General features: G+C 38.0%; 3 protein-coding genes, 1 long non-coding RNA gene and 1 other non-coding gene across 6 annotated transcripts; all 5 read right to left on the bottom strand.

The window, feature by feature from the left end:
- Window positions 1-1,368: 1,368 nt before the first annotated feature.
- On the bottom strand, window positions 1,369-1,975 carry LOC113701530 (uncharacterized). The gene is made up of 2 exons (XR_003450932.2): window positions 1,790-1,975; window positions 1,369-1,646 (listed from the first exon to the last, which is right to left on the bottom strand). It is a non-coding gene; the product is annotated as an uncharacterized lncRNA (long non-coding RNA).
- Window positions 1,560-1,652, bottom strand: LOC113702552 (small nucleolar RNA SNOR75). Its single transcript, XR_003451190.1, has one exon. It is a non-coding gene; the product is annotated as a small nucleolar RNA SNOR75 (small nucleolar RNA).
- A 492-nt stretch (window positions 1,976-2,467) lies between the features above and the next one.
- LOC113701577 (cold-regulated 413 plasma membrane protein 2) lies at window positions 2,468-5,438 on the bottom strand. The gene is made up of 4 exons (XM_027222300.2): window positions 5,080-5,438; window positions 3,246-3,353; window positions 3,076-3,146; window positions 2,468-2,968 (listed from the first exon to the last, which is right to left on the bottom strand). Exons 1-4 carry the CDS (start codon window positions 5,265-5,267, stop codon window positions 2,715-2,717), a joined length of 621 nt encoding a protein of 206 aa, XP_027078101.1. The 5' UTR covers window positions 5,268-5,438; the 3' UTR covers window positions 2,468-2,714.
- A 2,812-nt stretch (window positions 5,439-8,250) lies between these two features.
- On the bottom strand, window positions 8,251-11,411 carry LOC140011159 (BTB/POZ domain-containing protein At5g66560-like). Its single transcript, XM_072059660.1, has 4 exons — window positions 10,712-11,411; window positions 10,552-10,621; window positions 9,083-10,459; window positions 8,251-8,942 (listed from the first exon to the last, which is right to left on the bottom strand). The coding sequence occupies exons 1-4, from the start codon at window positions 10,747-10,749 to the stop codon at window positions 8,358-8,360; spliced, it is 2,070 nt and encodes a 689-aa protein (XP_071915761.1). The 5' UTR covers window positions 10,750-11,411; the 3' UTR covers window positions 8,251-8,357.
- A 5,955-nt stretch (window positions 11,412-17,366) lies between these two features.
- LOC113701777 (uncharacterized) lies at window positions 17,367-20,727 on the bottom strand. 2 transcript variants are annotated; one of them, XM_027222569.2, is made up of 6 exons: window positions 20,360-20,727; window positions 20,014-20,282; window positions 18,663-18,884; window positions 18,462-18,552; window positions 18,030-18,303; window positions 17,367-17,943 (listed from the first exon to the last, which is right to left on the bottom strand). In XM_027222569.2, exons 1-6 carry the CDS (start codon window positions 20,623-20,625, stop codon window positions 17,605-17,607), a joined length of 1,461 nt encoding a protein of 486 aa, XP_027078370.1. In that variant the 5' UTR covers window positions 20,626-20,727; the 3' UTR covers window positions 17,367-17,604. The 2 variants fall into 2 exon arrangements, with proteins under 2 accessions (XP_027078370.1, XP_027078371.1); XM_027222570.2 differs by having other exon boundaries at window positions 18,663-18,866; window positions 20,360-20,725.
- Between the last annotated feature and the right edge of the window lie 436 nt (window positions 20,728-21,163).

Below are 21,163 nucleotides of genomic sequence, written 5' to 3' on the forward strand. Positions count from 1 at the left end.
CATCAGTTGTTTTAAGTGATCATCTCATCAGTATGTTTTAGCACTTAGAGTTGCCCAATTCTGCATGCACTGTTTAGAATGGGCAGAGAGATTCCCAACTCTTTAAACAAGTCGATAAAATATTTGTTCCCGGAGATACCCAAACAAGTTCAGAAAAATTGTGATACTAGTAAGATTATATTAGGGCCATTGAGTCATTACATGATCAAATTTATTAAGGTAACAAATAAACGTCCTTTTGAGTCCAACCATGCGAGCGAATCTTGTTATAAAATACTATGACTTATATTAACATGTATAAATATGTTCTTGAGAATGCAAAATATTTACAGCAAAGCAAATCGTGCCCACTAACAGTAGTGAAAGCACTCTGTCACACAGCTGCTGTCTTACAAATCACCGACGGAAGCATTGCAATTCATAATGGTAAAACAAAGATCCTCGTTATTTTCCATGCGAAGAATGATATTGATACACTGGTTTTACCCTTTTTCATTTTTCGAAGAGGGTAGCCGGATATTTACTCAGGATCTAATTCACAACCCAAAGTGAGTTGAGTCATTCTCTTTGATCATAAGACACTCTTGTACGCCTGAAATCATTCTTACTATATGATATGAGCTCCAGTAATCATTCATCTCAGCAATAACTGAATTATTTATTAAAAAATCCATAATAATAAGGATAATAATTGCCTGATCGGGCTCCAATTATCACCCACCTATTGGGACCTAAAAAAATATACTCAAAAATGTGGAGAGAATGTGGCTCAAAAGTGCTTGAAAATAATCATGGCTACCACGCTGCTATTCTGTTCGTATGAATGAATAACAGGAAGGGGTTCCTCATTGTTTAACAGAGTTTTTCTCATCATTGCCACATTATTTACCCCATCATTTATCAGAGTTTCCTGTTTCATATGTATTGGAAAAAACCAAAATAGTAGACTAAGACTAGATGGATTTAGAGCAGCGTATCAAATCCAGCAAATTTCCTTCATAGGGAAAAAACACAGCCAGGCACGCCGTGATCATGAGATTGTATGATTTTGAACCATTTACTCTGCCATGAGACATGAACAAGTTTTACCTTTGGGGTAAATTAAGCATAAACATCACAATTAGTTGATTAAACCTCAGCAAAGTTTGTGCAGAGTTGTTCATCGTTTCCAGCTAAGGTCCGAAAAGTGGACAAATTTTCCCAGCTGCAACCGAAGGTCATAAACAGCCTTGGGACAGCATTCCCGCCGTATCTCCATTTGCTAAAGTCAATATTTGAAAAAGGAAGAGAGAAGAAAATTTAACGAGAAAAAAAAATTGAAAAAGAAGACTCAATGTGTAGCAGCAAATTAACGAGTGAAGCCAAGAATTGAGGATGAGCAGGAATTCATTCATTCGTTCAATCACTTGAATATTCAGAACAAAATATTACAATTATCATTCCTGACTTCAAATAGTGCTGCTTAACTAAAGCAGAACAATACTTCGGTATTGGGGGGAAGATATTAAAAATGTTGAGGAGAAAATGAAGAAAAATAGAATAATAAACAAAAAAGGAGTTTCTCTCAGACAAATGCCTCGATTTGTCGTCACGATTGTAAACGAATGGATTTTCGATCAGACTCGTCATCTGAAAAATCTTCATCACTGAGAAACACCCGAAAAAGATCATCGAAAAACGAAAGAAGAAGCAAAATATATATATACACACACTCTTAAAGAATACCGGGCGATGATTGACTCAGTTATTAGTTCGAACTGGAAATGATTGGAAAGAGTACAGCACTTACGAGCTAGTGAGGAACGGCATTAGCAGAACAAAACCTAGGGAATTGGTTGGGGCAACGCAGTTGTATTTATTCACATTGGAGCGGAGACTCGGCAGTCTTCTGATTGCTAGGGTTAGGGTTGAGAAAAGCTCCGCGGATTTCATTGAGCCTTGAAGGATGTTCACTGTGCACAGCACTGGCCTGCTTTTGAGCGGTCACGTAAAATTTCAAAGTTTTGGGCTTTTTTTCTTGCATATTAAGGGCCAAGGCCCACACATCCTGTCTACAAAAACGTTCGTCTCAGCTTGTATGCTCGCCACGTTTTCCTTTTGAGTCTGAGATATTGTTTAAAATTAGAAAAAGCTCTCTAAAATATTTGTTCAAAAGTTTCATACTAGAATTCAGGGAGATGCTGACGTGTTCTCGATTGATTCTGATTTTGTTAAATTGATTCTTAAAAAGCAGATTTTTTTTTTTTTGTTATGTTAACTTATTGTTTTTGTCCTTGACTCAGCTGGGTATACCATATCATGTCAATTACTTGTAGCAAATGCAGCGTCCCTCTAGTGCTCGCTCGGTTGCTGGCATTTTCCGATGATAAGGAAATCTTCAGAAGAGTAATTCTTCTGAAGCTCTGAATCTAGATGGAAATAAAGACGAGGAGTTAATAGGTTTTTTTTCCGCGATTGCACAAGGATATGATAATAATGAATCTCCAGTAATAAATCAAAAAAGTTACGTGGGAGTATTTGCAGAGTCATCTTTCCCTTGCAAACCAAGCAGTACACAGGAAAGCAAAGAATTCCTATTCTACGGGTAACAATTAATACTCGGGTTTGATTGATTTGATTTTTACTTCGATAACTAATCAATCACTGAACTTGTGGAGCAATGAAAGTTTAAAGAAGCGATGTCCAAAGCATCATCATCATCCACGAAAACGAAATCAGAGGAAGTGAAGTACCAAGGACCAGATTGGGTACACCAGCAAGAGGATGATGCCGACGGTGTTAGAAATACCATGTTTTTGCGTGAAAGAATTACGGAATCCTCCAGATGCCCGGATATGCTCTTGCAGGAGATAGCAACCGATAATGAGGCATATGAAAACGCCAACCAGGTTGTTCCTCAGGGCGTGAGCAAAGAAGCTTGGGGAAACCACCAGCAAAAGTATTAGTGCACCAGGCATCTCCAGCCAGTCTGTAATTCACAAAAACCACTGGTCAAATGTCAAAGCCAGTGGAAGGGAAACATGATCTTGCAGAGACGAAAAATGACACATGCCACTTCCAAAAAATTCTCCATACCTGGGAAATGTCGAGGGTAGAAAAGCCTCAGTACAACAGCAATGAAAGCAACCCACTTCCCGAACTCTCCCCTAAATCGCAAAGCGGATTACATGTTGTGAGGGGAATTTATTTAACTCTCAAATTCAGAGAGAAGGAGAACAAAAAGATGAGGAACTCAAAATGATCACCTCAAGAAGCTGAAAAGAGCTGCAGGCAAACTGAAAAAGATGTATGGTACTAAAAGTGAAGTCAGCATGTTAGTCCTCCAATTTGTCCGATCCAATATCAACAGATAACTACAGCAGAAGCAGAGTGTGGGTTAACATGCAGAGTCTGTTCACAAGGTAATTCTGATGGTCTGACAAAAATTGACAGCAGATATTCACTACAACATTAACTTTTGTGCATCCAGAAAAATAACTACAAATTAAGAGAAAGAGGAGAAGTCAAAATCTGTCGAGAGAGAAATTAACATACAAGAAAACCATATACATAAATCAGAAAAATGTCGTGGCAATCCCTCCACAGATTGGACAAATGTGTTAGCCATGCTACATATGAGAGCCTCATGAATGTCAGTCCCATTGACATTTTTCTAACTGAAGGCACTGAGTCATTAGCAATTAACCTGCCAGAAAGTTGCTAAGTTAGTCAATCAAGAGGTTAACCTGCAGGCTTTTCCTGAGACGAGTAGATGACGGAATGCTTATTAGTGGCAACTTTTTTTCTTGGTAAGCTGACATTGCACCAAAATGGTTCTTTGTTTACAATATTGATAAAATTGAGCATATATTTGTCTCCATGTTTTAGGAATTTTGCATAGCAAAGTCATTCATCTGTAGTTACCATGATAATTACCTGGTGACTGTTATCCACCTTTTTTTTTTTTTTTTTTTTTTTTTTTTTTTAATGAGGGCATAGCTCAGACCACATCCACACACTCTAATCTGGTAGGATGAGAAGGTGCTAAGATAGAGGCGGCCAGTAATAGTGACGACTAAAGAGACATTCCCGTCATCAGCCAATCTGCTCACTTTTTAATATTAATCACTGCTCAACATTAGTTTTCTTGGCATTCCAGCAAGGCACTAAGCAGTAATATTGCACAAAGATGCATGAATGAAATGGTCAGTTTTCTCTAATATGCGATTTGATTGGTGAATACGGTGGGAGAAAGAGTAGCCACACAACTTCTCTAAGAGGAAGTCTCCACTCAAACTCTATGCATTTGCCTATCAATGGGCAGCACCGGTGTAGATTTATCTATCTTTCCCACCCCATTGGCCCAACAAATGGAAATTCCAATCCGTCTATCATCTCAACAATGTGTGAAATAACCGGCCTTAGTCAACCAACAAACAAATTGGATTTGAGCCACTCATCTGGTAACAGAATTGACAAATTTGAACAAACATATCTGATGGATATACTATCTAGTCAAGATCAAGATTTTATGCATATCCTCTTTTATATGTATATATATATATAATCGGCTTTGAAAAAAAAAAAAAAAAGGACCCTGTTTTGTTGATATAGTCCCTGATCGATAGTTTACCAATACCAATAATGGCACGAGTCAAAGCCGTTCTATAAAGTTGTTTTGACAGAATTCCACCCTTTCACAAACAAGAGTCAACAAAGGAGATAAAGTTGAGAAGAATTGAGAGTCACAACGTTTAACAATCATCATCAAGATCATTGCGTGAAAGGTCCAAAGTTTGTTTATTGATTCTTTAGGTGGAAAGACCCTCAACACTTTGACATCGAAAACAATTTACAGGGTTCTTCCATCATTATTTCATTTTTTGACAAAAAAGAACATCATCATTCAAGGATTAGAGCAAAGCCCACTTCACATGATAATTAAACACGATTATAAAACTCCACCGCCATGATCACACGCAAACTTCAACAAATTGAGTTAAGTTCCGATGATTACATTTGAACAAATTGACGAGAGCTGACGGCTAACTCGAAGAAATAGAGACTAATGAGAGGTGTGGCAGTGGGAAATTAGCTTACATGGCAGCGAAAGATGCGACCCATTTGAGAAAAGATGTTCCAACAGCAAGGCCGCTGAGTCTGGTCGCGTGGTTGAAGAGTTTCTTGGCTGCCATTTTCAATTCATTGATGTCAGAATCAATCAATTCAGCCGTGACTGGATTTTGGTCCGTTTTCATGGCCAAATAATCAACTGGGCTCCTCCCCATTGCTGATTTCTCCTACTCGATTTTTCTTTAGTTTTGTTTGAGAATTTAATATACGAAATGCTTTAAATCTGCAATAACAAATGGGATGGAAATTGAGGTTTTGATTGTTAAAGATAATGACATAAATGATGCGTACTCCATCAGTTTTTGAAGCGGGTTTTTCCAGCCTAGAGACACTGGCAGTGCGGATCTAAACTGTTTTTCTTGACCGCGGGGGATACACAACGTGGATGGCGTTGAGAGGCCCAGGGCGGACTTCGATGCTATGTCTCCGAACCCGCGGGCCTCGCCTCGGGTCTCCCAATTGAAATTCACAATACCCAAATAAATGAGCAAGTGATAATTCCAGGGTCCATTAAACTTTGGTGATTCACATAATCCCATGAAAGTTTGGGTGACATTGAAAACAATCATAATTGTTTCACTAAATGTTTCACCAAAATGTTGATTAAACGTTACTTGTATGAGAAAAAATCCAACATTTAATGAAGGGTTAAATCGACATTTTTCTATAACATTAATGAAAACAATTATGATTAAATGTTGGATTTTCTTTCATCAAACAACTTTGGTGAAACATAGCCATATTAAGAATTATTTATCAAAACTAGATCTATAATTTACCCAAAAGCTCAAAATAAATTCAAAATATAATAAATCAAAAAGTTCGTATCTAGAGAGTCTTTTGTAACATGTAACAACAATTGATTTAATAAATTGAAAATATAAATATTCTGTTATCAGGTAAACAATCAATTTTCATTAAAAAAATTTTATATCTAAGTGATCTTATATTTGAGTTAATATAATCACGTGCAAATTATGTGAACTATTACTAGTAACAAGAAAAAAAAACATAAATTAATATGCTGTATTGATGTAAAATGCCTATTCATTTAGTAGATTTTATTAAAGCCTTAAATCAAACCACGGGACATTGATGCACGTTTTCTTGATTTTTCTAAGCAAATTTTGCATTTTTTTTTTGTCTCAAAATGAATGCCCATAATCAAAATTTTGTTTTCTTCCCCTATGGTACTTTCTACGAAACAAACAAGTGCAACCATATCAACTGAAAACCAAATCACTAGAAAGAGAACCATTTTACCAGCTCTGGTTGGTTGGAAGTGCGCGTTTTTTTTTTGGTTGGTGGGATGCTGTTTTCTGAGAGATGGGAAATTGGAAACGGACTGATTGGCAACAACATCGATAACGGGTGAAAAGGCATAATAATACTTTGATTTTGGACTAAATGGATAGGGCTTGCGTTAATGTCGCAACTTGAACTTTATTTTCACATAACTTTGAACGAAATGTCAAGCTCATCATTCTTAATTCTGATGCAATTTAGACTTCAAAGGGCTTATTTTGTTATTTTAGCACAAGCTGCTATAGAAATAAAACTTGAATGGTGATAATAAGTCATTTCAGAGATGTCAGAAAATCTTGTTTTGAATATACAAAAAAGGTCTACAGCACTGGAAGATATCATCATCATTATGCTCAAAGAAATGTTCCAATTATGTTGTTTCCCTTATTGTACAAAGCATGAAAGTCAAGCGGAAACATGATGATGTCGAACGGAAGCATAGATAGATTAAGCCATTATTACGGGTTACACAGTATATGGATTAAGCCATTCGACTTATCTAGGATGTGATTGTAAATAGGGGTTTTCCTTTACAGATTAATGGAAATGAACCGTTTGAGATATCTATATCTATATATAGGCACGCACAAAAAAGTCTACAGTTTAGTTTATGATTATGTGAAATTAGCTCTTAAACACAAATAAAAAGTAGGCCATTAGTAAATCCAATACTTTTCCATCAAGTGGTCAACGGCAAAGTCTTTATTATGTTCAAATCTTTCCATCCCTTCTCCACTTTTTAAATTCTATCCCTCTTCAAGTGGCAAGGTTAAAAAATAAATAATAATCCGATTCAACACGCAAAATTAATAGATTTAGGTTTTAACTGTTCAGATGCGTTTGATAACCAAAAATTGAACATCTAAATTCATTAAGTGACACTAAATTTTCTAACAAAAATTGCTCATAAAAATAAGTGATGAGTTACTCATTTCTCATTTAGTATGATATACATTCAAATGTATTAGATTTTTAGTACTTAATAATTCAATAACTTGATAAATTCAAATTTCATATTTCAGCTTTCAAATTTTAATTTTATCAAACGCACCCTAAGTTAATCCCGTCTTAGTTTAAAAGCTGGGAAAGTAATACACTCTTTTCTGTCTTAACTTGTTTTTTAGTTTTGAAACTGAAATATGAGAAACTTGATACAAAATGAGAATAAAAAATGTACCACGCCAGGAGGAGATTTGCTTCGCTTTCAAGCACCAAAGAACATTACTGAGTCATCATATCTCACTGTCACTTCGAAAGAAAGACAAAGAACAAAGCAGAAATTAGAACTTGCAATTTGCTTGTAATTTTTTGGGGGGGCTTCAATCTTTAGATTCTTTACAGCCAGAATCCAGCAAGTGCTAAAGCATAAAATGGTACATTGTGGTGACCACTTCTCAAGTTTCCGGAACAACATGGCATACGCAGTGCAGACAGCTACAAGAAAAGAACTTGCCATCTAAACGACGTGGAGAACCCATCCATGCAGATTGTTCTGAAAGTGTATCAGCTAAGGAACAGACTTCCACTAATGCTTCTGCTTTGTCACTTTGCTGTAATCATTTCTCCCCCTCGTCATCATCATCATCTAAAAGGAATTCACCGTTTGTAAATAAACAAACACCCAAAACTCTTTTCTTTCCTGAGAAAATCGTACCCCGCTAAAGCCCGTAAAACCACACCTTTTATTCAGGCCCTTTTCAGATGCACCGAGGCCGCGTGTCAATAACTTATTCAATCTAAACCATTTTTAGACCGAAATATTCCCAAAACGAAAAGGGAAAAGAAATTTGTGTCTGTAATCTACAAGCAACTTCATCATACACAATGAGAAAATAAACAAATATTACCATTAATTACATTACTGATAGCGAATAAATAAAAACAGAAGAATAGAAATAGGTGAGCAAAAAAGGGGAAAAAAAAAAAAAGTAGTCCACATGTTATTTTGGACTACTATGACGGTGGCTCCGCCCTTTTCTTGCCTCCACTACGGCGGCCGATTCGTGTGAATCACAGACCTGAGTCTTGAATTTGCACCCAAACTTGCTCCTCCAGCCACCACCACCTCTCTCGCGACGAGGACCAACCTTATCAATCGTCTCAATAGCCTTCTTCATGGTAGAGCATTCACGCTCCAATTCATGCACCCTAGTCCTCATACTATCCATGTCCAGCCGCAGCACCTGATTCTCCCTCACCGCCGCCCTCCACGTGCTGGTGTTCCCGTTCCCCTCTCCCTCCCCCTCCCCCGCCCGTGCCAACCCTGTCCCAACCACCTCCTCATCCTCCTCCCCAGGCTCCAACTGCCTCCCCGTCTCCAGTGCAGGGGGCACATCCGCCGCCAGCAGCGTCCCCGCAATCGCATGCCGGAGCTGCAGTTGCTCAAAAAATAGCACTTGAACCACCGCCCTCAGCGGCAGCCGCTCGTTCTGTGCCGCGTGGGTGCACGCTTCTAATGTCAACTTCTGGCAATCTAAAATACCACAAATTTTCTCTCTCTCTTGTTCAGACAACCTCGGATGAGCCTGCAACCAAAAAAAAAAAGAAAAAAAGAGTCCAGAATTTACACTCACACTTTCTTAAATTACTCTTTTTATTTTTCCTGATTAAAAAAACAAAAAGATGATGAAGCTTTTCACTCTATTACTATACCAGTACATGATACCTTGAGATAAACATCAACGGCTCTATAAAGGCCGTCGTCGAACAGTCTGGCGTGGTCAGGCAAAGAAATGGCGAGCTGGTAAAACCTATCCGACTTTAAATTAGCATCGGATGCAATTTCCGATAAGTAACCGTCAATTAATTTTCCGACCAACATTAGTCCAGCTGATCTTACGCTGCTGTTCTCCCCTTCGCCTTCGATTCTACTCGCGGATCTCTCCTCCAATCCTCGAAGGAAGTATCCTAAAATCCTTTCCACACAATCCACATCGTAGAGCGTTTCGATCAAATACGAATAACTCGGAATCAGTAGATCATCTAGCGTTGCTTGTTCCAGTTGCGATCCAATTTTCTTCTCCAATGTAGCACGACAAGCATCCGAGCAATTCAGTATATTAGCTGTTCGTAATAAGCCGAAGAGAAATCTCGTGGTAGTAGAGGAGCTCGAGCTCTTTTCCGTGGGAAGGTTAGATATTACAGTCTCCAGAAGCTCTCTCTGCTCATTTTCGGAAGGAACTGAAGAGGATGATGAGATTGAAGACGAAGGTTTCCGATTTGCTCGCGAAATTCCTGGAATGTACTTCTTGGCGTAATACATAAGACAGTTCTCAATAATTTCAGCACTTGCATCGCCTTCTCTCACCGCAGAAAGCAACCGCTTGAAAAATTCTAAACTTAATAATGTCAGTTCTTCAAACCAAACTTCCGCTCCGGCGACAGCTGCGCCACCGCGTCTGGCAGCAGCTGCACCTGTGAGTTTCCGACGAGCATTATTACCAGCTCTTTCGGCAATTCCTTCGCTCACCGGCCAACCGAAGAGGGATGGATCTGCGGAGGAAGCTTTACTGGCAATTGCTTCAAGGCATCGCTGAACGATGCCGAGATTCTCGGCCAGAGGCAGGAGCTTCTGGCAAGAGTGGAGCGTTTGAATGGAGTCTTTGATGTTTCTGAGGACAGTTTGGGAGAGGTACCTCTCAGTTTTGGAAATGAGGTTGTCCTCGGAGTACTCTTCAGTCATTTGGAGAAAATCTCCAGCACAGCGGAGAGCAGCCACGTTTGATGGCGACAGCTCGATCTTGACGCCATAACAGAATTTAGCGGCGGTCTCGAGAGCCTCCGAACCTCCCGGAAAATCAGGGAGTGTGATGTGACAGTACTCTGCCTCATCTTCGTCATCGACTAGTTCTTCCTCTGCAATAATCTCTCCTTGGTCATCTTTGTTCTTGGTACTAGTATTATTATCATCAGCACCGTCCTTCTCTGATTCAGAGGGTTTTTGGAATTTAGCGGAGGAGAAGGAGGAGGAGGTTGTTTTTGGAATTTTCTCTTGCTCTGTTATTAGCTTGTGAAGCTTTAGGCTTTTTGACATAAGAGGAAACTGAAAAACAGAAAAAGCACAGAAGAGTCGAAAAATGCAAAGCAATCAGCATAAGTTACTAAAATGAGTGAAAACTGAAAACGAAAACTGACCTTGTGAAGATGGAAAGTCATGTCGTCTACTTCGATTACAATATCGCTTGGCAAACCTGTTGTACAAAACCTACAAGGAAAATAATTCTTACTAAAGGCAAGAATCATCATGTTGATTGGAGAAGGGAAAATGTGTGAAGCAGGGGTTCATTTTACTTACCATGCTTGCCCTTTGGAACTGGGTTTCTCAGCGTCCATTTTTTGAGCTCGATAAAACGATACTGGTACCAAAAAAGAGAAAAAGGCCAAAACTAAACCAGATCCATGAAAACTGAGAGCTACGACTCAATCCAACAGGATAAAAGGGAAAAGGAGAGAGGAAAGAATGGATGTGATGGATGGGACTGAAAAAAGTGGAAAAATCAACCCTCTCTTTTTACGTACTACAATCAGAGGGGTTACCAGGAAGAAGAAGGAGAAACAGAGGGAAATGAATGAGTGCAGTGGAAATGATTGTGTTACTGGAAAATCAAGCAGAGATAAAAAATAAAAAAAAAAGAGTAGGATGGATGAGAAGTGAGAACAGAGAGGCTGGATCGTGGGGGAGTTGTTATATATTGGAATCAGGGATCTTGAGAACGGACAAATGGGGTTTCAGCGAATAGGAGAAAAAGCAGAAAAGGGATGAATCATGCACTAATAATGATGATAATGGATCGTATTCTTTTGGGAAATTTCTTCTTTTCCTGCCGCTTTTTTCCTTTCTTTCTCTTACTTTTAAAACAACAGCAGCAACAAAGAAATCGGAGAATTCATTCAGAATCTTCTCTTGTTGCTTCTTTTTCTCCTTTTCACTTCTGTTTTGGTTGGTCCATGGATGGACACGGACAATAGTCAAGGGCCAAAGGGCAGAGTTTCAAAAGCGCGAGTTCCTATTGCCTGCTTTCTTCTTGTAAGTGGTAAATAAAATACTACTAGTGGTAGAAGTAGGACATAGAATTGCTACTAATTATTGTGATAATTGCCGTCATAATTTGTCTGCGGGTACCTAAAACATGCATTGCTTTGCCAACCGTGTCTTGTGCCCTTTTTACCCTAAACTGAGTGATTTGATGTAATATATATATATATATATATATATACTGACTAGTTCGACGTACATAAAATAAAAGGATGATAGAAAAAATATCAGAAAGAGTAGTGTCTAAGACGTTAAACAAAGCCAAGCACCAACTCTTTTCTAGTTTCGAAAGATGCATTCCGTAAAACTAATTGCGTTTGGTTGATTTCCTACCAAAATATATGACTTACCGTATGAAATGTCTCAGCCTACCTTACCTTACCGTGAACTGCAAAGTGATTGAAGATAAGAGTAAATTACCTAAAGTGCAGATCCTTAGTTCCGGTAGAATTAATGGTGGAATAAAACAAAATGGTCCAAAATGTGTACTTTTGATAATTCAGTGGATAAAAAAATACTACTATTAATAATTGAGTGACCAAATATTGACTATTAGAAAAATTTAATGTCTAACCGAATAATTTGCTCTTAAAGATAATTTATGCAGACCAAAAAATTTACTTGGTTGAATTGCATGGGCCTGACTTAATCTTTTCACCCCTCATCGTCAACAGTCATACCTCACTTTTGCTTTCGAGTTGAGGCTGTCCTCGCTTGCATTGTGCATCCTACTTCTTTTTTTTTTGTGTGATTGAATCCGCTTGTCTTGAGTGTTCACTCTGGTGCTTTGACGCCAGCGGCAACTTTTCCCAGAAAATCTCCAAAACTCGTAATTCAGTTCCGTGTTTGCGTTTCGCTTCGCGTTTTCTTTTTGGTGGGTAATGCTCATTTGCATTTTTTTTTGGGTATAATTCACAGGTAAGTATCCGCATCCGTTCTACTATCTACGACTAATCTGTTTTTCATTTACATCTTTTATGCTCGTTTACATTGATTGACTTCAAGTTATCCATACACAAATTCACGAGCACCGCCATAATATTTTATTGTCTAATTATTCCCCTTCCCCCCCTCTCTCTGCTGATGTGTTGGATGTGTTAGTGTTGTTTATTTAAATCCCTTTCCACAATAATTTATTAACTAAATTGATAAACCATAAATGGGGTCAAAATGTATGATTATGTGGATCCAGTTTAGAAGATTTAAACGATCCCACAAGCAGATTGGATGTAACTTGATTGCGAGCGACACTAGAAGCCCACATTTCCAGCTATTGTTCGACTCGAAGCTCTGAAATCGTGGGCTCCCAATTTCAAAGGTCTTCGGTAGCTTACGCGTTCACCGTGACCCACGAGATCAATGTTTGAATTTCAATATGAATGTGGAACGGAAATTTTAGAAGAGTATTAAATGTCCATAAAAGTACCAATAATAAATATTGAGTCCTGTTTGGATTGATTTTTTGTAGAAAAGTTTTTTAGGTTCTTGTCAGAATATTTCTATTCACATTTTTTGATCACTTTTTTTTTTTTGCCATACATAGATCACATCCTACCCAAAAAAAAAAAAAAAAGTAATCTTTCCCCAAAAACATTTCAGAAAATGCAATCCAAACAGTTAATATACAACATAGGGTTTTTCTAATGGTTAACACACTTAAATCGCGTCCTACGTACCAGATGCACTACAGGCACGTCCACACCGACAAGTAAGTATCGCTCTCATTTGCGTTTATATATTTTTCTCAACAAGTACCCATTGGGCACAGACCCTACAACACAATCAAACCAACATTTGTAAAAGAATTTTTATTGGTATTGATTCATCGTCCTTGACAAGGAGGTGACGATGGCCACCCCTTTGAGTCATGCCCGAAAAAGAAACCCAGAGATCAGATCCTATGGTTATCTTGCCATTAGTAACAGCGGACCCTGCAGGCCTAACCAACCCAATCTTGGTACCTTTTGTATGCCTTAATGTCATCTTAATGAATTGACAGGTAGGTGGTCGCAAAACCAGTAGTATTAATTTTGCGGCTCAGGCTTTTCAAATTTCGAAATTGAACGTACATACCCAGGTCTTGAAGGCCGGAAGACGAATCAAAAGAAGTTTAGGAAGGAATGCACCTTTGTGGCACAATAATCACGGCCCCGATTGAGTGAACACGTGGGTCATTACTCATAAATGTGGTCAAATTGATTCATGTTTAACAGCTTAAAAGTGGAGTGGAAACTGGAAACCATTACAGTAAATAGAAATTTTTAAGGCACCCTGCACAAGGTTAAAAAAGAAAAGGGATTATTATATTTTTTAATACATTCAAGCTTTGAACTTGGAAACGCAAGCAGGTTTGGTCAATGCTAATTGACCTTGATCAAATTTGCAGAAAGCATCCGCCACAAAACAAAAACACGCTTAAAAAAGACAACACCAGGACCAGGACCAGGACCAGGACCACGGAGGGATGGAAAAAACAACAACAAAAGTCGCCGTTGTATCGATAGCCCATCGTTTATTCTTAAGCCCCGCCAGGATAAGTGATGTTGCTGTGTGCTGACCATAGCGTCCTTAAGAAGAATTCATTTTTGCTGCAGAAGAAGAAAACGAGCAAAAAAAAATATAATAATAAAATTTTATATATACTGACAGTGCACGTAAGTAAAATTTAGATTTAAAATTTAAATTCAGCACAGATTAATAACATTCATCTAAACGTGACAATACGTGCACGGTCACGTCACAGCAGAAGATTGATTAGTCCAATAAATAAATGGCCCTCGTCCATTATCAGGTCTCGCTCTATTTTGGTTTTGTCTTAATATAGACAGACTTGGCTTTTTTTGGTCATGCGTCTTACCCTATTATTGTTACTTAATGTAGAGCCTACAAAACCGTGAACTAATGCAGCTCTGTCAATCCATGGAATGGTTTCATTCATGTGACTTATCAGTCACGAGCGGAACTCGTTAATTGGACAAATAAATTTTTTTTTTTATCCTTTTCTTTTGTTTTTCCTGTCCTGTCTCTTAAAAATAAAAAAGAAAAGACTAAAATGTTTGATGCTCAGCACTCAATGCTAATGTAATGACCATCTCTATCCTAAACTTTGATTAATGAAAAATGGTACTTGTCATATCTCCAATTAACGTCAAAAGCCACCGCATATTATGCGCGAGAACAGAAATTATTGGGTCAACTGCTATTTCTATATATATATTGGGTGCATCGCTAGGTTCCCCATAAAATACTTTGTTCAAATTTACTTTAATATCTAATGCTCGTCAACCCAAGTAAACACAAACCCTGATGGTTATTTATGGACCCGGATCCTCTCCAGGAGTACAGTACATGTTTGATTACTGGTCCAGAACACACTTACTTATAAATAAACCTTGGTTAAGAAGCCAACCCAACAAACTTCGGTTCCGACTCTAATATGTCGTGTCCTTCCAAAAAATAAATAAATAAAGACTCTAATATGTCATGCCAAAATTTGAGGGATCCTTATTAGTTTGGATCAGAGGGAGAGCTAATCAAAATTATCTTTTCGTAATTTGTTTAATTATTTATTCAAACCTCATTTATTCTTTCTGTTTTATTTCTTTACCCCAAGAAAAGACGCATTTAACATTTTTTCGACTAAATTAATTAAAGTACCACCCGTACAGATATTTTCTGATATACTATATAAAGGGACTTTCATATCTCATTCAAAGACAAGCCAAATGATGAACAAAATTATACATCTCATCAAAAATGTATTTTATCTATTATATAGAGTAAAAGAAAATTTCCTTTTGTATAATTTTCTCCATCACCATATAAACCAATAATGGTTATACTCAACAAGTTTTCAAAGAATGAGTTCATCAACAAAAAATCATACAATGTATAAAGTTGTATCTAATTACTCTGTTTTTTTGTGTACTGATGATCGGTGTGGACTATATTATGGATTATATTAGTTAATAACGGTGACTTTTGATGGTACATTTTTTATAGGAAGGAAATTTGGTGTAGATTATTGTAATACGATTGATTGGTGAAAAAAACTTTTGCAATAGCAAAAGATTGATCAAATTACAACTTCTATAAAAGCAAAAATCATGCAAATTTTATATAACAAAAAAATCTCATTGTTGATTATATTAGATTGGTTTTGGTTAATCATGGAGTATAGATTTACTAAAAGAATGGGACAATGGGTTTAGATTATATTAGTCTTGGATTTAAATTAATCATGAGGTAAAGATCTACTAAAAGAATGGGACAATGGATTGTTGGATTATGATTGAAATTACAGGTATTAGGTGATGACTATCGATATTGAACTCTAAACTGACCAAATATATTTAGGTGGCAAATATTTTTTCAGACAGTTTAAGCAGGTCCTAAACTGCCGATTCTAGTTCCGATTCAAAATTTTAGTGAATATGAATCTAAACCTGAACATTTAGTTACAGTTATGATTCTAGTTCCGATTTCCAAAATCCAATTCTGGTTCTGGTTCTGGTTCAACAAACCGTCGAGTCGGTCTCGATTCAATTTGGATTCAAACCTGAACCATGGTTACCCCTAGATAAGATGGTAAGTTTCATTTAATAGATTGTCATTATTCAATGACGTCAAACTTTATCTTCTACCATGGTTAAGTAAATATATAGTTTAAAAAACTAATGTCGGCAATTGGATGATACTTGGCACATGTGTCTTTGATCCAAAGATGTATTGAGGGAAATTGGAGAACAATGGTAATGGAGAGCAGCTTGCTCCGATGATTTTTATATACCTGTGGGTGCGGTTGTTGAAGCTGGTACCTTCTCCGGTTTGGAGTCGGATGGAATGGCTACACCTGGCCAAGGTCGACACATACAATGCTTCCCCTTTTCAATGCTGGAGTAGAGAGTCGTCAAATGTCTGCCACAGCCACCCCAGGAGAAGTTCCCGCATTCCTTGCAACTCACTCTGTAACACATGTTTTGGCAGGTGATTTATATTTTATACCCCCTTCAATGCAAGGTTGCTTTATTTTTGGATTCTACTGCTTTTTCACCCCTTATTCTTAGGATGGGGGCTTATATAGATAATCACACCTATCGACTGTGATGTATAATATTTGTCCTCTCTCCTTGAACGCCTCCGAGACACCTTGGTGTTGAAGGTATCGCTTTACATAGGAATTCCCCAAATACTCTTTAGCTGGAGCCTCCGCCCTTTTTTCAGCTGCAACAGTGAGGATGCCACATTGTATTCAGCGTTTGGCATCTTTCCAAAAATGCTTCGGAGAATTGATTTTTTCAAGTGTCCCACGGCTCTCTTCTACTTTGCAATTGTAGATTTCGGCAGAAAAATTGCATCTAATCAAACTGATTTGGGCAACCGAAATGCGTGGACAAAAACAGCTCTATACATCATCGGACAGACCAACCGTTACAAAACATTTATGGACCCATTGTGCCCAATCATATCTAAAGAGAATATCGCAAACATTCACAAAGGACAAATCAGTAGCTACCTGCTACCCATGTTCTGAGGCATCACATGAAAGTTTGTGATTGGCGATATATCCACTGTACCAAGCCAAAATACAAAAAGCTTATGGATTTATGCGTTCGGACCCGCTGGCTTCAACTTCTATGCTTGTTGCCATAAAATATTTGTTCATCGACACAAACAGATGAACTTAGCAAACAGCACCAAAACAAGTAGCTAAGCTTAGTACAAGATAAACACACAATCACGTAGAGACCTAACGAGTATTACATGCGACTATGATGCCTTCAACAAGATTCAATCATCACCATGGGCCATACACATTGCCTGAACACTTGCTTTAAAATCGCTGGTAATTGCAGATAGCTGATGATAATTAAACTACATTTACTCAAATACCCGTAGTAATCATCACAAAACATTGAAAATGACAATGTAGTGCAAACATGCAATCATGGGCCGCAAGGATGATCTACAAGCTGCAGGAATAAAGCAGTCAGTTTTTCATTGTCTCACAGCTATTCTCAGACAAGGCCAAAACTACTTTCTTGCATCAAGGACCAAATAACAACATAGAGAACTAACGACATATGTTACCACCAATTTTAAATCTCTACACAGAATATTGTTCCAATACCAAGATTCAAATGTAAGGACCTTCAAGAAGCATTGCCATCAGTGTTATTTTGTGAAGGCTCTACAGAAGGTTTTTTCACAGGATTGGAGTTGGAGGTGCTTGGGTCCATTAGGACTCGCTTGACTCCTCTTCCCACCACTCCAAGATGTGTTACTCCAGCAGAACCATTAGTGTGAGCTGTGGAAACAGTTGAAGAATCAACACCCCCAGTGCTATTAGCAGTTCCCATCTGAGAAGAGCTCATTTGTACAGAAGCAGCAGCAGTAGCTGCAGTTTTTTCAATGTCCTTTGCAGCCATCATATACATGAGATCTGAAAGCAAAGATTTTTTGTTCAAAACAAGCTGGTGTAGATCTTCAAGCTGCATGTCAAAGAAATCACAATAATTAAGCTGAGTAGAAACAATTGCTTTAACAATCACCATAGGCAGATCTAAGTCAAACTCACTTTCTTTTCTAGTTCATCAGAGAGACCAGAGAGTGTTTCAATCTCTGATTCTTTGGCAGTGGCAGATATGACCGACTTGGATGTACTAGAACAGTGTTGAAGAGTTCGGTCTGATTCTGAATCAGCTGCTTTTGAGGTTGAGTCTGCCAACTCCTTTGCCTCTTTAGTAAGCCGCTCCAACCTAGAGATGCAAATGGAGATAGCCTTTTTGCAATAGGGAATTGCTTCCTCAGGTTTAGAACCAATTTCCAAACACAGACATAACCTAAAGTTTCTAAATTATCCAGTTAAGCAAAATGACGTGTCAGATATAAATGACAGGTGAAGCTGAAACACATTTGTTATTTGCTTAAATCAGGAATAATAAGTTGATTACTTGTATGCATGATCCCAGATTTTTTTTTTTTAAAAACTGAAAGTGAACGAGGATACAGTTCAGCTATATGTCGACTGTCTGGTTCAACAAGGCGTTCCAAGATCGAGAGGGCCTTCAGGTAATCACTAAGCGAAGTTTCAACATCCTCTACACAAATAAAATGAAGCTAATCATAGTAACTTATAAACTAAAATAGAGAAGCTGCAGAGTTCTGTATAGTTATAAAAAGGTACTCTTCACTAGTACAGAAAACAGACCTCTTTCCAAAGCAACTTCTGCCAATGCTGACAATATGTCTACCTTCTCCATTGTGTCCTCAGAGTGCTTTTCAACAATTGCCCTGGCAACATCCAACATTTTCCATGCCAAATCCAGGTCAGATTCATCCTCATCAGCTTCAGCTACGTCTTCACTGTCAGTTTCCTCTTCATCTTCTTCCACATCTTTCGCTTCAGTTCTTTCTGGAGAAGGGGAAAAGCCTGCGTAAAAGATCATATGCTTCGCCAAAATGGTGATAATCATTGACAATATTCAACCATTCTTTGAAAACATAAAGAGCTCAATTTGTTTGTATTTATTACCACCAACATACAGACTGTTGAGACTCCTACTCAAGTCTTACAATTTCAGTGCAACCACAGCTCTCACTGTAAGTATTGAGAAAGTGTCTGAACCAGCCATAACATATAAGAACTATTTTGCATTATCTATTACAACCTAGACAAATTTCTAACTGAACGACTAGTAAGACCTCTAATATATCTTTTGAGTGTTGTTTAACAGTAAGAATAAATTTCTTTATGATACAACCGTTTCTAAACCTTTTTTACATGGTTGTTTTCCTAGTACACAAACTTTTCACAATCTTGCGCAATATGGCAACAGAAAAGCAAGGATAAGTTGAAGCATACCAAATGAAAAGTCAATTGGTGACATGAAAAGGCCCAACTATTAACCCTAGCAAGATAGCCTAAAAAATATGCCAACTTACTGAAAAGTGCACCAGCGCATATTTATGTTCTTTCTGAAAGTGTTCATGCTGTGCAGCGTGTAATGATTCAGACGAAACCATGCAGAGTAATAGAATTGCATAAAACACCAAAAAAGGACCCAAATTGCAAAATTTTAATGGCAAACATAGAATTTTCCTTGTTTTCAGCAGCCCCGGGATCAGATGAGGTATGGAACAATTTCTCTGGAGTCTGCAAAGTTTGTGTTAGAAAATTAATACAAATAGAGTGACAGAATATAGAAGAAGTTTCATGCTCTGATATACGGACAGGAGCAAGGTAATCCCAACTAATGCTACTCAAAAAGGATAAATGGGCTACAGCAAAGATGCTTCAACTCAACACAACAATCAATGACTCAAAAAGACTGCCCGATTTATTATGTAAATATAGATTAGTCTAAAGCAGGTCAAAATGATTGACAAAGTACGAGCAAGACAACACTCTAAAGTCATTTTAAACACTGTAACTGTAATGGATGGGAATGGACTAGTAAATCATTGATTACTTATATTTTCTTAATGTGCATCTCTCATCAATAAATCACTTGAAAATAAGCGAAATATCATAGAACAATATAATGCACGGGATGACACACCGTCAGTCTCCAGTTCATTCTCTTTTTCCAGATGAGTGCTTGAAGTAGCAGCTTCTCCCGCCTTACTCGCAGCAGGAGTTGCAGAGGGTTCACCAGTTGCTCCACTCTCAACAGATCCATCCTTGTCGGAATCTGCCTTCACTTCGCTTTCTTTCTTCGGCACAGCGCCAAGAGGATCCGCCTCTTCTTGTGCTTTATAAAGCAACGCACATCCATACTTATAATAAGCATTCACACATTCCGGTGCCAATTCACCAAAATGCGCGACCCTAGAAAAAACATTTCCAAAATTAACTCAAGAAAGATGAAATTCTCGGTAAAGAAATTGGGGTTTCACATATACAACCTTATTTCTAAAGCACGACTGTAGTAATCAGTGGCCTCGGCGTAGTCCCGTTCTTTTGCGGCCTTTGAACCGAGCTCCATCAACTCTTCGGCGTACTCAAGAGACTTCTCCCGTTCGCAGCCGGACGAGATGGTCGAGCTCTCGGCATTGTTGCACGTAGACTCTGTGCCTCCTTGTAACTCCGATTCGATGGTTGCTTCAGCGGAATTCTGATTCTGGACGACGTTTGGACCTTCGATGTCGGAATTCGGGGCTTCCTCCGCCATGAATTTCAAAACCCTACTTTTCTAAATCCTCTTTCTATTTCTCAACTTTAAAAAGAGAATACCTTCGATTTCTGGCGCAAAAACGAAAATGTTCATTTCGGGAGACCAAATATTGCGGGTAATATACCAGACGACGCCGTCTAGTATTAATTGGTTTTGCTGTTGCTAATCTCTCATAGGCAGGCCAAAATTGTGAGATACATTGCGGTAATTACCAGACGACGCCGTCTAGGATTAATTGGTTTTGCTGTTGCTAATCTCTCATACTTAGGCAGCCAAAATTGTGAGAATTCGTAGTACTACCTTTACTGACAAATGTAGTAAATACTTGTACTTCTTTGAAAAAAAAGAAGTGAAAAGAAAAATAAAGCTGCTCGTTACTTGTTAGAAAACTACAGTCCCTTAGGGTCCGTTTGTTTCGGGTGAAAATATTTTCCTAATTTCCCGTGTTTGGTTGCACAAAAGTTACTGAAAACATTTTCCTATGTAAAATATTTTCACTCATCTTATGGAAAACAACTTCCTTTCCCAACTTCCT

Source organism: Coffea arabica, chromosome 7e, assembly GCF_036785885.1.
Source record: "Coffea arabica cultivar ET-39 chromosome 7e, Coffea Arabica ET-39 HiFi, whole genome shotgun sequence".
Classification (NCBI taxonomy): domain Eukaryota; kingdom Viridiplantae; phylum Streptophyta; class Magnoliopsida; order Gentianales; family Rubiaceae; genus Coffea; species Coffea arabica.